Consider the following 16,140-nt stretch of genomic DNA (forward strand, 5'->3'; position numbering starts at 1 on the left):
CGAAGTCATCACTACTTATAGTTCATGGTTCAACAGAGATGGAACTTTTAATTTGGCTAGCAATAGTACTAAATAGAAACCTAGGGTTATTTTTATTCTCCTCTATAAAGATGAATAATATAAAGTTCTAGCTTTACGGAGAGCTTTCTTATATTTTAGCAGACTATGTTTTCAAGTAAATAAAATTCTTCAATGTTAGTGGAGCGCCATTTTCTCTCCTGGTTTCTAGATGTCTGCTCTAAGGTACACAACTCAGAACTGAACAGGAAAATGTTAATAATTTTTCCTAAAAGATACACAAAATAATTTATTAACCTAAATCAGCTGTTTTAGAATGAACTGCTGTTTAAAGTGCTTTAATGAGTGTTGCTGAAAATCCGTCAAAACTTTTCTAATTCTCAGTCCTAAGTATAATTTAATAAACATACAGACTCTTGGCGAATCATGTCTCGTGTTTATCTTTGGTACATTAGGTGTCTAGCTTAAAACTACTTCAGATCACTACTGAGTTTTAAAACACACAAGGGCCACAGAACATCAGGAATTTCCTGCAGAATGGCTTTGAAATGTAGGAAGGGGAGCATTGGCACACCTTTCAAAGAAATTCTTTTCATCCGAGCAGGTTTTCAGGTGTAGATGGCGTCTAAATGGATGGGGCCACAGTGTGGGTGGGTCTTTGTTAGATTGGGAGACTGTTTCTTTGTTCAACGCTACGTAGTGCCATAACAAATATCATTAAGAAGGTTAAACTGCTGAATCAGACATTTTGTAAATATATTCTACTTTTGAACAAGTGGCTCTAGTTCTTGACAGTGTATTTCAAAACAGGACGTGGTAGCAGCTTGAAGAGGTTTTCCTCTGTGGATTAAGGTGTCCTCTGTCCCTAACCCTAACCCTGTAATCCTACACAGACACCACCATGTTGTGATGAGTGTGGGCACGGCCCCCACCGTCTGCTGCACAATGACACACTTCTTTACCTGGTCAGTTTGAAGCTGTGTTTGTGAGGAGTTACTGCTCATAATGACAAAGATATTCTCTTACCTGTTGAACTGATTTGGGGCATTTTAATTCATTTGAACTTTATTTATATAGCATTTTACGAACTATCAAAGTGCTGAACAATTCAGAACATGCCACTGAAACAAACTGGTGTTGAAATAAAGAGGATCTGAAAAGAATGTACTCATATTTAGACTCATTATTCTCGCTAAGATTCTAGAAAAACTGATAAACTCTCAAATCAAAATGTATTTGGGTTCATTTAACATCTTACCTCTCCATCAATCTGGTTTCAGGAAACACCACAGTACAATGACTCTTCGCTTAAGGTTTTTAATGAAGTTGTTGAAGCTTTGGTTGATGAGGATTATTGTGCTGGACTTTTCTTAGACCTGTCTAAAGCTTTTGACACTGTGGATCATAACATCTTGTGTCATAAACTCTCACAAATCAGTTTCTCAGATCACACCAATGGTTGGTTCTCTAATTATCTCTCAGATCGGAGGCAATGTGTTCAACATAACGGTACTTCCTCCATTGTATACCTGGATTATTGAGCATGGACTTTGTTGATGGTATTTCCTCCAGTTATCTAACTGTTAAAATGGTGTACCACAAGGTTCAGTCTTCAGACCTACCCTCTTAAAAAAATCTATATAAGTAATGCAGGTCATCACTGATGCATCATTACATTTTTATGCTGATGATACAGTTGTTTACTGTTGAGCGAGAAAAGTTGCTAAGGTTTTCCAGCTTTTACAGTCTGCTTTTGACATTATCCAGTCAGATTTGTTCCGTCTCAAACTTGTGTTAATGTTAAATGTTGATAAAATTAAAGGGATGTTGTTTTCAAACAGGAAGTCGGTTCCAGCAGTCCTTCCTTCCATCTTATCTTCGAATGGTGTTCAGATTGAGTTTGTTAATTCTTAGAAATACTTGGACATCGTGGTCGATTTGCATCTCTCTTTTAAGTCTCATGTCGAAAACTTGGTAACGAAATTGAAAGTAAAACTGGGTTTCATTTTCAGAAATAGATCCTGTCTAACTCTGAATGATAGGAAATGCCTTGTAACTGTGACTTTCCTTCCTCCATTGACTACGGTGACATTATTTACATGAACGCTCCTACAAGCACCTTCCAGATGTTGGATGCTGTCTATCACGGTGTGCTAAGATTCATAACTGGCTGTAATTATCATACCCACCATTGCACCCTGTATTCACTGGTTAACTGGTCGTCATTAACTTCACACAGACTCTCCCACTGGTACATTTTAATCTTTAAATCACTTCTTGGTCTGCTGCCTTCATACATCTCCTCTTACATGCAGTGTTCCCTCAGTGAGGACTGAACTAGGCAAAAGGGCCTTCTTCTACTCCACTCCTGTTTCCTGGAATATCTTGCAAAAAGTCTGAAGCTCTTGACCTCTCTAAGTGGCTTTAAACATCTGTTAAGATCCTGGCAAAGACTAATGCAGACATGTTCCTGTTTTTAGTATTTTACACCCCCTTATAATGTTTCTTTATTTCATAAAGGGACAATGCATATTAATCAACATGAATACACAAGTATGCCAGATTTAGCTAAAGAGGCTAATTTTCATCTGTAGTCCCCTAGCATGTTTATGTAAGAGATAAAAAAATTACAATTAACATACATAGCAACTTACATGACCTATAAGGTACTGTATGACAATTTTAAATATAGCTAAAAGTAGTGTAATTTACAGTAAACGTTTATATAAAGAAATAAAAATATGTCACAACCATAAAAAGGGGGGAAATGAAGGAAAAAGTAACAAGTAAAAAGTTGATTTAAGAGGTATTCAAAACACAAGTACAATTTTGATTATCTAGTAACCATTGCTTAAGTGATTTCCTCAAACAGTTTAATGATGTAATATTTCTTAGTTCTAATGATAGTTTATTCCAAGAATTTGGAGCCTGAACAGAAAATGACAACTGACTGAATTAACTTTTTCTAAATGTAGTTGTTTTTGTCTCGTTTATTTTTATTTTTTGGTTACTGTTTTTAGTTTAGTTTTTAGTTCATTTCCTCTATTTACTTTTCATTTTATATGCTTTTTATATGACTGTCCATTATTGTTTGTTCCTCTTCTGTTCTTTGTTTCAAACAGGGCTCTCTTGTAAATGAGTCCTCGTGACTCAGTGAGACAAACCTGTATAAATGATGATGAAAGAATGAATTTAAATGTATATATTTACTACTAAAGTTATTAAGAGAATGGTAAAACAATTAAAACAACACAATCCTTTAAACAAACAAACAAATAAAATCCTCCTTAAAACTTTTTACTTGAGTTTAAATTTTTCTCATCTCCAAACCTGGCTGGCATGACTCAGCAACAACCTCTGGTTAATATTGCTGAGTCATGCTCCAACAGATGTTGTGCTGAAATGTGTTTCCTTGGCATTTTGGATCCTGGTATGCTTTTTTTTTTTTTACATCTTTTTTGTTTGTTTGTTACTCAATCATTAAGTAGGATTCTGGTAGATGGATACAATCATATTAAAGATTTTATGTTTTTACTCTGTTCAGTTTATTTGTTTTAAAAGGACAGTGCACCCAACAAACAAAGGTTTACCCTGTAAATATGCTAGATTTTGTCATGTTTTTCATGTGTAGATCAGGGCATGCTGATGGTAAAATGTTTTGAAAGGAAAAAGATAAAGTAAAATATGCAAACAAACATACCATAATGCAACTACCGTACCCATCACTGCACCCTGTATTCACTGGTTAACTTACAAAAAGATCTGAAGCTCTCAACCATGACCTCTCTAAGTGGCTTCAAACATCTGGGAAAACCCAATGCAGACATGTTCCTGTTTTTAGTTTTCTATCTGTTTTTCACAACTTTTCTCTTTTAACTGTCCTTTTGGTTGCCATTTTATTTTACTTTGTAATAAATAAATAAATAAATTGCATGCCTCTTTTATGATTGTCTGTTGTTGTTATCCACTCTTTGTTAAATAAATCAGGTCTCTCATGTAAATGAGTCCTCGAGGCTCAATGGGATGAACCTGTCTAAATAAAGGTTGAATGAATGAATGGAAATAACACTATATGGGTGCAACTTTTCAACTCCTACCCCTTTCTGCACATAAGACAATAAAAATTAATGAAATTCTGGTGTTACAATTTCCTGCGGGATCAATAAATTTCTATCTTATCTGATCTTATCTTTTTTATTTATTTATTTATTTATTTATTTATTTATTTATTTATTTATTTATTTATTTATGTATGTATTTATCTCATAAAATAAAAATACAACGAAGAACAAAAAAGAAAAGTGCCTCATGTCTTTGTCAGATGTGACTCATTACCTGATGACTCACAGTGAGAGTTTTATCCTTCTGTGTCAAGAAGCGTACAGTTCTCCAGGGGCCACGCGCCCTGAAGTCTGGGAAGCTGGCGGGGCGACAGATAAACGGGGGTGCACATCCCGACACAACACCACAGATAGTGGGCGGGGCTTGTCGGGCTGACGCCGTGTCTCTCGGAAGAGTCGCCTCTTCTTCGTCCAGCTGCAGAGCGGAAGAAGCCGACGGTTTCCTGAGACAGGAAAAGCTCAGAGTCCGGAGGCAAGCCGTGGCTTCTCCCCACGCAGACCTGCTGTTTGACACGAGGACACACAAACTGTCCGTTACCGTGGGTAAGAACGGGGCTCGAGCCGCTCACCTCCGGTTGGTGTCCCGCCTCGCCTCGGTGAGAGATGGACTGGCTGTGCGGACCAGAGCTCCCCTTCTGGGTGAGTACCTCCACTCATGACCGCCGTGCCTCACTGCTCTGTGTTCCCGGTGGTACAAGTACAAGAAACTTTTCACAAGTACTCCATGATCCGGGCGTCGGTCCGCTCCGGCTCATGGACGAACTTTCTGTTCTGCTCTTTCTGTTGGTGAAATAACGGACAGCCTGGCGAGGAGCGTGCACACATGCAGGTTTAATGTTGATAATTAAGAGCACCAAGGATGATGGGGGGGCAGAGGCCAGAGAAGGTGGGTCTGTGATCGGAGGGGTGCCGGTTCGACTCCCCCGACAGGCGACATCAATGATGTGGGTGGGAAAGGTGAGGCACACGCCCATGAGGGCAGGCTGATGATAAAACTCACTGAAAGGAAAAAGATACAGTAAAATAAAACAAACACCACATGTCTACAACTGTTCAACTCCTACGCCTTTCTACACACAGGACAATAAAAATTAATAAACACTTTAATGTCCATCCATCCATTTTCTTCCGCCTCTCCTCGGTCGGGTGGTGGGGGTAGCAGCTTAAGTAGGGAGGCCCAGACTTCCCCTTAAATGTTTCTGTCACACCTGCCTCCACCCTCGTTTGCTCCACCTTGGGCCCCTGTGCAAGGCCCCTAAGCCCCACCATCTGCTCCCCTGGGTGCCCTACATGGCAACCCTCTGCTCCACACAGGACTCGATGGACGTCCGACAAAAATAATCACCAAGTCTTCGTGCAAGTTAGTTCACTGTGGAGACCCCCGAAGAAGGGAGCATCTTCCTTGTTGGGTCACAGGGGTCACTGTGTGAAAGGCGGGGACACCCTGGACAGGTCTCCAGTCCATCACAGGGACACCTAGGGACAATTTTAGAGTTACAGTCAGTCTAACGTGCATGTTTTTGATCTGTGGGAGGAAACCGGAGTACCCGGAGAAAACCCACGCAGCACAGAGAGAACTATGCAGGAGTTTGGCGTGGTAGTAGCTGAGTGTAATCTCCAACACCTACTGACCGATGAGCTGAGATCTGGTAGTACAACTTGACCATTAACTATAGCAGGCTGTTAGCAAAATATCTCCTGAACCACTGGATGGATTTTAATGCAACTTTCAGAAAGCAATCACTGGGTGTGCATCTAATAACGTTTAGCGCCAACCCTATACAAGATGGCTGCCGCAGCCTACTGATTTAAAAACACACATAAATGGCTAAAACTGTCATTTCTACAGCTATTGGGCTGACGTTTGGTGTGTTTGGTGTGGTAGTAGCTGAGAGTCATTCACATGACATGATGCTGACAGAACGTGTTTGACCCAAACGGTTTAACTTTCATTCCTCAACATAAGAGGTTCTTAGTCTAAAACTTTTGCACAAATGCAGCGTGTGATAAACATTTAACTTAGTTCTGTTTTCATGCTTGTCTTGCTGACACCGAAGTTGCTTTAACTTTACTGCTGTTGATCTTAAAGGGAAATTCTGGCCATTTTGATGAAAGGTTCTGTAGGAAAGTTGTAAATAATGAATATCTTACCTGTTGTAGTTTTTTTTTAAGCATCAAATTTTATCTTATAAACATTTATACCAATGCCAGTTTTACAAAACGTAGTCGCCTACATTGCATTTGGTGTAATTTGCAAGCACAGAGAGCAGGAGCAGCTAGCTGTACCACTTCACAGAGCTGTTATTTCTAACATGGGCCCGAAGCTCAGCCCAAATTTGGGCTGGACCGGGCCACGATAATGTGCTGAATGGGCAGGCTAGGTCTGTGTCAGGCTTTTGATCGCATCAGCGGACACGCACAGCTGACGATCCAATTATATGGCAACGTGGCTTGCCGTACATTCATCAGCTATTTGACTGCGAGACGAGCTGATCGGCCTTGAAACGGGTAAAATCAAGTTCAGTTAAGCTTCAGATGGGACTATACTGCCAGAAAGCGATCCATCAAAGCCCAAATGGACGTTCATTCAGTCGCTGCACTCAGCAGACGCGCGCGGCCGATGACCCAAACAGGTGAGATCCCAAAGCAGACATGTCAGAGCAGGGTCCATGTCTGAATAATGCAGCAGAAGCAGAGATTTAATGCTTTTTGTCGGCCATGAAAGGACAAACACCCCCTCGTCTCAGATCTTCTGCCCACTTTACTCAGCCGCGTGCGCCCGCTGACTGTTAATAACTATATAAGCAGTCAAAGCTTTAATAATTTTTTTTTTCATGTTTGGACCTGTAATTACTGTTCATTCGTCGGGTCGGGTGGGGTTCGGAAATTATGGCTACGGACTGGGGCCGGGTCGAGTCTGATTTAAAAAAAAAACATAATAATTTTTTTTAAGGCCCAAATGCAACTCTACTTCCCATGCTGCCTGGGCTCAACTTCAGCAGGACTTTTCGAACAATACAGCTGAAATAAGAGTGTAACGCAACACTGGTGACAACGTAAAGGTTTCAGTAATAGTGTTTGCTTGAACTGTGAGGCTTTAAAGTACGGTACTGTTTTAAGGCAGTAACATCTGTTGAAGACAGACTGTGACATCTTTAAACAACTTCAGTCTTTAAAATTTCTTACAAGGACTGTGATTTGAATCGTTACATCGCCACTGATTTAGCGTTAGGCAAGTGTTTCAGCAGAAATATGGAGCTCCTGCTAGAAGTCACCCCAAGACCACACTGGATGTGCTGCAGCTCACTGCTGCTCTTCTCGCTCGCAAATAACCCGACAATTATGTAAATAACAGTGTGATAGGAAAATAACAGTGAGCGAGAAGTTTACAAAACGGTTTTTGCACAAACCTCTGAAAGCTTGGAGATTGGAGCTGCTTTCATTGTCACAGAACCCTATTTCAAAATGGCTGGAATGCCCCTTTAATGACTTAACAAGTCTGTGTTTGTCTTCTGAGATCAACATTGAACTGGATGGAGTGAATGTGTCGGAGTACAAAAAGAAGAGCTTGATTCAGGACACCGTCGTCACGGTTAATCCAAGATTCACTGTCAATAGATAGATCGATACTTTATTAATCCGGGGTGGGGGATGTGACCGAGATGATCCAAATGGGACAAAGTCTGTAAAACGTAATAAATACGAGCTGATTTTTGTCGTTCCTCGTGATGAGAGATTCTGAACAGGCAGAGATACGACAGCCTCCAGAATGACCAGTGAAGGGAGCGGTTGTGGAACGGTTTCATCTGAACGTTTCATGTGACGATGCTGACTTCACCGTTTTCTGTCCTGCAGAAACTTTTACTCTGAGGATGCAGAGCCGCGGAACTTGCGTAATATTTGCCTTTCACGTGGCTCTACAATAGGGTGGATGTATTGCTGAGGATTAAAGTTAGCTTCATGCAAAACGTGTATCCATGACAATCTATATAATCATGCCAAGTGTGTACAGTTGGGAGCGGTTGAAGATCTTGCTTTTCTAGATGTTTCAGCTTGCTGGTGTGGTGGTGTGATAAAAGCCCTCCAAAGCCTCTTTTGGACAGAAGATAACTGACATCAACGGCTTCATCTGTGCACAGTGTTTCTCACAGAATCATTCAGGCTTTTCTGAATTGGGATTAAAATAGTTTCGAGTTTGTGCAACGTATTGCTACAGTCACAGTTTGTGGCAGGGTTGTGTCTTATCTCTGAAACTGTTTGTAATAAAGTTTTTCAAGGTTCAAACCGCAGATGTGACTGAAAATGCAACTTATCCATGAGTTTAACCAAACTCAACAGCTGTTGGGCTCATAAGAGCAAAGTTGGAGAAAACTTGAGTTTTACTTCATCTAAGGACTCCATAGTGTATCTGCTGTATCTGAGATGCTGCAGCTCCTCCAAAACACGTGCTTGACCACTCAAAGTACTCTTACGCTACAAGACACATTCACCCATTTAATTAATTAATTTACACCTGTTCACAGAGTGCGTGGTGTTCGTTTCCTTGCCAAAGACTTGTGGTGGGGGGAGCTGGGATTGAACCGCCAACCTTCCTATTAGCAGACTACTCTTCCTCCTGAGCCAAAACCCCTAAAACACACGTAAAACACACACATGTAAAACACACGTGGCATTGTGTGAAACGGCAGTTTCGTACTCATCGTTGTTAGTTTCATGTGCAGCGCAGAAGCTTTAGCTGCAACGCTAATGCTGTTGGCTAATATTGGTTTCTTCTTCTTTTTTTGCCTCAGACATTATGAAACTCGTCACAGACGCTTCACATGTTGACACATGATTGTTTGTTTGTTTGTTTTGTTTTTATCATGATTTTTGATTTGGTTTTTCTCCTGTAGCTTTAGAAAAAACATACAACCATTTCATCTAGGTGCTCCTGATACTCGGCAGCGTTTACATCTAATTAAATGTTGGCTGTTGTGTTGTTGTTTTTATACTTCATGCTGATATTGATCTTTAGACATCAAGGCTGTCAGTAGCTGGTATACATAACCAACTTTTTATGGCCAATAGGTTTTTTCCATGTACCGTAACAGAAAAATGACACAATTGCTTGATCTAAATTAATGTTTTTAACAACCCTTAGAAAAACTTGGACACTTTCAAAAGCGTCTCTTTAACATATCTCAGAACGAACGGCGTCTCGCTAACATATCTCAGAACGTATGGCGTTTTGCTAACATACAGGTCCTTCTCAAAAAATTAGCATATTGTGATAAAGGTCATTATTTTCCATAATGTAATGATAAAAATGAAACTTTCATATATTTCAGATTCATTGTACACCAACTGAAATATTTCAGGTCTTTAATTGTTTTAATACTGATGATTATGGCATACAGCTCATGAAAACCCAAAATGCCCGTCCCAAAAAATTAGCATATCATGAAAAGGTTCTCTAAACAAGCTATTAACCTAACCATCTGAATCAACGACGTAACTCTAAACACATGCAAAAGATTCCTTAGGCTTTTAAAAACTTCCAGCCTTGTTCATTACTCAAAACCGCAATCATGGGTAAGACTGCTGACCTGACTGCTGTCCAGAAGGCCATCATTGACACCCTCAAGCAAGAGGGTAAGACACAGAAAGAAATTGCTGAACGAATAGACTGTTCCCAGAGTGCTGTATCAAGGCACCTCAGTGGGAAGTCTGTGGGAAGGGAAAAGTGTGGCAGAAAACGCTGCACAACGAGAAGAGGTGACCGGACCCTGAGGAGGATTGTGGAGAAGGGCCGATTCCAGAGCCACCGTGCACAGGCGTGTGCAGGAAATGGGCTACAGGTGCTGCATTCCCCAGGTCAAGCCACTTTTGAACCAGAAACAGCGGCATAAGCGCCTGACCTGGGCTACAGAGAAGCAGCACTGGACTGTTGCTCAGTGGTCCAAAGTACTTTTTTTGGATGAAAGCAAATTTTGCATGTCATTCGGAAATCAAGGCGCCAGAGTCTGGAGGAAGACTGGGGAGAAGGAAATGCCAGAAGTCCAGTGTGAAGCACCCACAGTCAGTGATGGTCTGGGGTGTCATGTCAGCTGCTGGTGTTGGTCCACTGTGTTTTTTCAAGGGCAGGGTCAATGCAGCTAGCTATCAGGAGATTTTGGAGCACTTCATGCTTCCATCCGCTGAAAAGCTTTATGGAGATGAAGATTTAATTTTTCAGCACGACCTGGCACCTGCTCACAGTGCCAAAACCACTGGTAAATGGTTTACTGACCATGGTATTACTGTGCTCAATTGGCCTGCCAACTCTCCTGACCTGAACCCCATAGAGAACCTGTGGGATATTGTGAAGAGAAAGTTGAGAGACGCAAGACCCAACACTCTGGATGAGCTTAAGGCCGCTATCGAAGCATCCTGGGCCTCCATAACACCTCAGCAGTGCCACAGGCTGATTGCCTCCATGCCACGCCGCATTGAAGCAGTCATTCATGCAAAAGGATTCCTGACTAAGTATTGAGTGCATAACTGAACATGATTATTTGAAGGTTGGTGTTTTTTGTATTAAAAACACTTGTCTTTCATTGGTGGGATGAAATATGCTAATTTTTTGGGACAGGCATTTTGGGTTTTCATGAGCTGTATGCCATAATCATCAGTATTAAAACAATTAAAGACCTGAAATATTTCAGTTGGTGTGCAATGAATCTGAAATATATGAAAGTTTCATTTTTATCATTACATTATGGAAAATAATGACCTTTATCACAATATGCTAATTTTTTGAGAAGGACCTGTATCTCAGAAGGAAAGCGTCTCGTTAACTTATCTCAGAAAGAACATAAGAGGAAGAACAGCCAGGAGGACAAGCAGGAAGAAGGTTGAACAGTTTATGCTTCATCTGTGCTTTTCAGGGTTTGAATGCTGGGAAGCTGAAGCTGAACAGAAACTGTAAAACAGAAGTTATTGAAACGGAAGAAGTCACTTCTTCAAATATAGCAAGGGAAACTTCATTTCTTCACTGTTGCTTGGATCTGGTGTTTTCTCTCTTTTTTTTAGAAGTATTACTTCATCCCTTCACCCATTTTCTCACGAACTTAGGTAAAAAGTTGTGCAATTGAAGGATGCCTGTCAAAATGAAACCAGGAACTGACAGATACGAAGTGTTTTTATGTAAAAATGACCGCAGTCATTCCAGTGTTTTTAGGAACCAAATATCACCATACGATGAAAAATAAATCAAACATTTTATATTTGAATATTTCCCTTAACATTCCACTGGCACCTTTGTGGTTCTTTCAGGTCCATGATCCATTTCTGCCTGTGGACAGATGTTTCTCAAAAATTAGAATATCTTGAAAAAGTTTTTAATTTTTTTTTGTCAGTCATTTCATAAAGTGAAACTAATGAATGACATAGATTCATTACACATATAGTGAAATATTTTCAATCTTTATTTCTTGTATTTTTTATGATTATTGCTTACAGATAATGATAAAAAACAAAAGTCAGTGTCTCATCAAATTAAAATATTCCACAGCCAGCTTCTGGTACTTTTGTCAGTGTGGGCCAGTGCCGAGTCCTGCTGGAAACCAGCATCTTCATAAAGCTCATCAACAGAAGGAAGCATGAGGAGCTCTAAAATGTTCTGGTAGATGCTGTGTGGACTGATGACTTCAGAAAACACAATGGACCAGCACCAGCAGGGGACATGGACCCAAACCGTCCCTGACTGTGGAAACCTCAATCTTTAATGTGTATTCTGGACCTTTCCACTCTTCCTCCAGACTCTTGGACCTTGATTTTTTTTATATTATTATTATTATTATTATTATTAGACCTTTATTGATACAGGTTAGTTCCCATTGAGCCTTGAAGACTCATTTACAAGAGAGACCTGTTACGTACACACACAGGCAGATGAGAAAAAGAGAACATGAGGATGGAAGAAGCCAAAAAATATCAAGTCTCACACCATTTCCTGGCCATGAAACAGTGTAGAAGATGCAAATTAAAAAACAAACAAGACCTCACAACATAAAGCTGCAACATACAATGACAACATAATACTTTTATGCATAGAGGTCGACAAAGCCGGTGAGTTATCCATGGACACTCCAGAGTCCCAAAGTTCCGATAAGATGGTACAGTGTCTATCAGCATCACGGTTCTGATAAGGCCACAGATGTCCCCGGAAGTGGTGGTGGGGACCTTGATTTATTAATCTTTCATGTGAAAAAAGGCCATTGGACCACCGAGAGACAGTCCAATTCTTTGTCTCCTCAGCAGGTAAGACACTTCTGATGTCTCTGGTTCAGGACTCAAGGAATGAGACATTTGTAGCTCATCTGTGGGACTCATGCACGAGTTCCTAATATGGGACTTTATCTCAATATCCTAATTTTCCGAGACGCTGAACTTTTTTTTTTTCATTATTTGTAAGTTATAATCATCAAAACTAGAAGAAATAAAGGCTTGAACTATTTCACTCCATATGTAACGACTCTATGTAATAAATGCGTTCAACTTTCTAAAATAACTGGCAAAGAAATTGAACTTATTCACAATGTTCTCATTTTTTGAGAAGCACCTGTATTTGTTTCTTACGTTGTGAAAGATACTTTTTGTTTTTCCAAGATGCTCTTTAAATCTCTAAACTGTACCTTTTCCTCTACTTTTTAAACTTTAGGTGTCAAATCCGAGGCGAGGCCTAATTTCCTCTCCAGTAAAGTATAAAGTGCTCCGAGCTAATGATTTCCATGTTGGTGTGCGAGTGGACGTAGCTCCCCTCCTGCAGCCTTTATTGTCTCCTTCAGTGGAGATGGTTTCATGTAACAGAACAGATGGAGAGCAGCTTCTTCTTAAGATAAATAATAAAACATAAAAATGTGTTATTTAATTTTACCCATCTAATTTTAACACTTGTAGATGAATATTTAATCAAAAGCAAACCATTCTTACCAAGACTAGCAGTTTTTAATGTAAGGGAGGGTCCAGTGCATGAACATTACAGCAGCCATGTTACTATTTGTGTGTTCCTGTTTTGTTGTTGTTACAGTTCTTGATTTGCTGCTACTCCCACAGCTTTAGACAAATACATGTGATTTGATCAGGAACAGCATGCTACGTTCTGGTACATCTGAAGGTGTCGGTTAAATTTTCAAACCTCCACAATGGGATTTTTGTCACAGATGTCTTGAGCAAACCCAGCTCTCTCTGGAGCTTAGGAGCTCCGGTCTTCTTTATCATTCAGGGTTTAAACTGATTATGGAAAGTTGGACTTTACGTGACTGAACTGGCATTTAGATTTTTGTTTTCAATGGTTTGGACACTACTGCAGTTTAAAATTGACCTTAAAGAATCTTGAATGTAAACTTTCCAAACTATTCCAAGAAACCCTCTTCCTTTTCAGTTTATCTTTACGCTTGCGTGTATCTAAATGTAGGCATTTCTACCTTTTTTCACCCAGTGTGTCTCACTCGCTATGAAACTTGATCGTTAATATTGATAACGCCACACATTAACGTTCAGAAGCTCCGAATTTTCACTTCAAACTGGAAGTGAAGGTTTATTTTCTCTTGCACTAAGTAAAACACTGAAGACAGAAGACCAACCAAAGACTGTCTGAATAGACCTTTGACCTGGACCCTGAAATTGAAGCTGAAAAAGGACCTGCTTCCAGTTTAGGTTTTAAATCCAGCCCCCTCCATGTAAACGAACAGGACTTGTTTTAAAAAAAAAAAAATTCTATGAGGGAATTTTACAGACACAAGTCGAGCAAACATTTTCAGTTTGAAAGCAGGAATTCATCTTTTTGTTCTCAAAACTTGTAATGCTTGCTCTCAAAACTTCTGCTCTCTTTCAAATATTCTCTGTGCTCTCTCAAATCGTTGTGTTCACGCACCAACAGTCACATGCTGAAGTGTCCATGGGCGAGACACTGAACCCCTCATAGCCTCCGGTGTGTGTCCCATCGGTGTATGAATGTGGTCTAAAGCTCTGATTAGTCTCTTTAGAATGATTTGTTCTATTAGCTGAGTACAGATCCAGTAGAGTGCTGTACGAATGGGTAAATGAGGCACAGATTGTAGTGTATAGAGGTTTAAGTATCTTGAGCAGATTGAAATGCGCTATACAAGTGCAGTCCATTTATAAAATTTGTATTTGAATAATGTAATTTTAGTATGATAAACACGATTATTTAAAAACTGGAGTTTTTGAGGATTGATTGAGTAATTTTTGACAGTGGAATCCATTTTCTTTTCCAAACACTTTGCTCAGTGAATACATTTACACACCCAGTTACCACCACGCCCCAGAAACGGTGCAAAAATAAAACTTTTTTTGTAAAGAATAAAGTTTTGCTAACTGTGGAAAGGCGTGGGAGCATTTGTAAAACGACTAGTATTTGAAGAGATCGGAGAAGAAACTAAAAACACCATCAACAGTGCCATCAGGTCGTTGGGCTGATGGTCCTCCTTTATCATGTGAACAGCTAGCTCTGGATGTCACCATCAAACTGGTTGATCAACTATGAGAAGGGGCTATTTATAAGACTGAGTTTGTTGCAGCTCCTCAGACTGACAAAGTCTTTTGGATAAAGGACGAACGTTTCAACAAGAAGAATCTGTCCAGAGAATAGAATATTTTAGGGTTTGTTCCTCTTCTAGCAAGTGGGAGACAATTTTGGTTTAATGTCACAAACATTATTATGAATGATGTGATATTTTACCGGGCTGTAAATGTATTCACCACTTCCACTTTAAGTAACACCTGGTTAAAAACTATCAGTGCAACTCAGGAATATTTTGCCCGTTCACTTCAGTAACTCTGTGAGTAATGATCATATTGTATATGCTGTAGTATTCAGATGTATTCTTCTAAAGAGGCGGAGGCGACATTGTTTGTGTGGTCAATGGAGTTAAATGAATAATTCTATTACTCGGTCAATAATAACTGCTCCATATGCAGAATCATTGTAAAAACCGATAACATACTCGGAGTCTTGAGACCAACAGACAGGCCTGGTGAGCAGTCATAATAACTGTGCACCCTACAAATTATTTCCTCTATGCAATTATTAGTCATAAAGTAAATGTAAGTTTTAAACTGTGACAGTGCCAGCTGATGGAAAACATCAACCAGTTTGTTCCTGAAAACCTGACTGGAGTGCTTCTGGTTAGACATCGACTAGTTTCTGTCATCGGGTGAAGCACTGTCCAGTATGGCTGCTTCTGATTAAAGAGGAACGCTGACATACAGTGACACACGTGCACCATTTGGTAAACCGTATAACCTTAGTGGCTCATCATGTCTGAATACCAGAATGAACAGCCCCAGTTGCTTTGTGGGTAATGTTGGAGCTAGATTGTGACTATGAAGAATCAAATTTAGAATGTTAGGTTCAGATGTTTTAAACATTCCTACTTTAAAGCTGTACATATACAATGTTACTAATTGAAATACTAATGTTTTTTCCCCTTGGTCAGGATCGGTGTTTCCAGCCTGTGGCGTGTACAAGTCAGTTTTGTAGTAATCCTGATTTGAACTTGGCATCACATTACTGTTAATGACTTTACCACTAATTCAGTTTTAAACCCATGTTCTTTGTAATGTCCTCTTACAGGGTAGACATCTATAATGCCTTGACACAAAATCTATAGAAACAGTTTAGTGCAGACGTTATGGGTTTCATTAGCAGTGATATAAGTATAATATAATTACTACAAGGCAAACACTAAAGCAGAACATGAGGTTTGAACCCTAAATCCACACATTTTTTTATTTTTGTTAGTCATTAATTTGGACTAATGGGTTATTTTTCCTGGCTAGATGTGTGTACCATTAATTGTACTTATCAGTTCTGGACAATATCATGCAATAGTCATGTTTTCACATTTGAAATTGTGAATGAATGATTAACCTGGTTCATTGCTGCATAGTTTTTTTTTTTTTTTTTTTTTTGGGGGGGAGTTCAAATGTGAAAACATGACTATTGCATGATATTGTC

The 16,140-nt window shown here is 39.7% G+C and overlaps 1 protein-coding gene across 1 annotated transcript in view; it reads left to right on the forward strand.

The window, feature by feature from the left end:
- Nucleotides 1-4,511: 4,511 nt before the first annotated feature.
- abcc3 (ATP-binding cassette, sub-family C (CFTR/MRP), member 3) overlaps nt 4,512-16,140 on the forward strand; it is a 75,169-nt gene continuing 63,540 nt past the window's right edge. Inside the window, exon 1 of the mRNA XM_037691318.1 lies at nt 4,512-4,778. Within this exon, the coding sequence (XP_037547246.1) occupies nt 4,743-4,778 (36 nt within the window). The 5' untranslated portion in view covers nt 4,512-4,742. The remainder of the gene's footprint in view (nt 4,779-16,140) is intronic.

Source organism: Nematolebias whitei, chromosome 17, assembly GCF_014905685.2.
Source record: "Nematolebias whitei isolate Nwh7 chromosome 17, NemWhi1, whole genome shotgun sequence".
Lineage (NCBI taxonomy): Eukaryota > Metazoa > Chordata > Actinopteri > Cyprinodontiformes > Rivulidae > Nematolebias > Nematolebias whitei.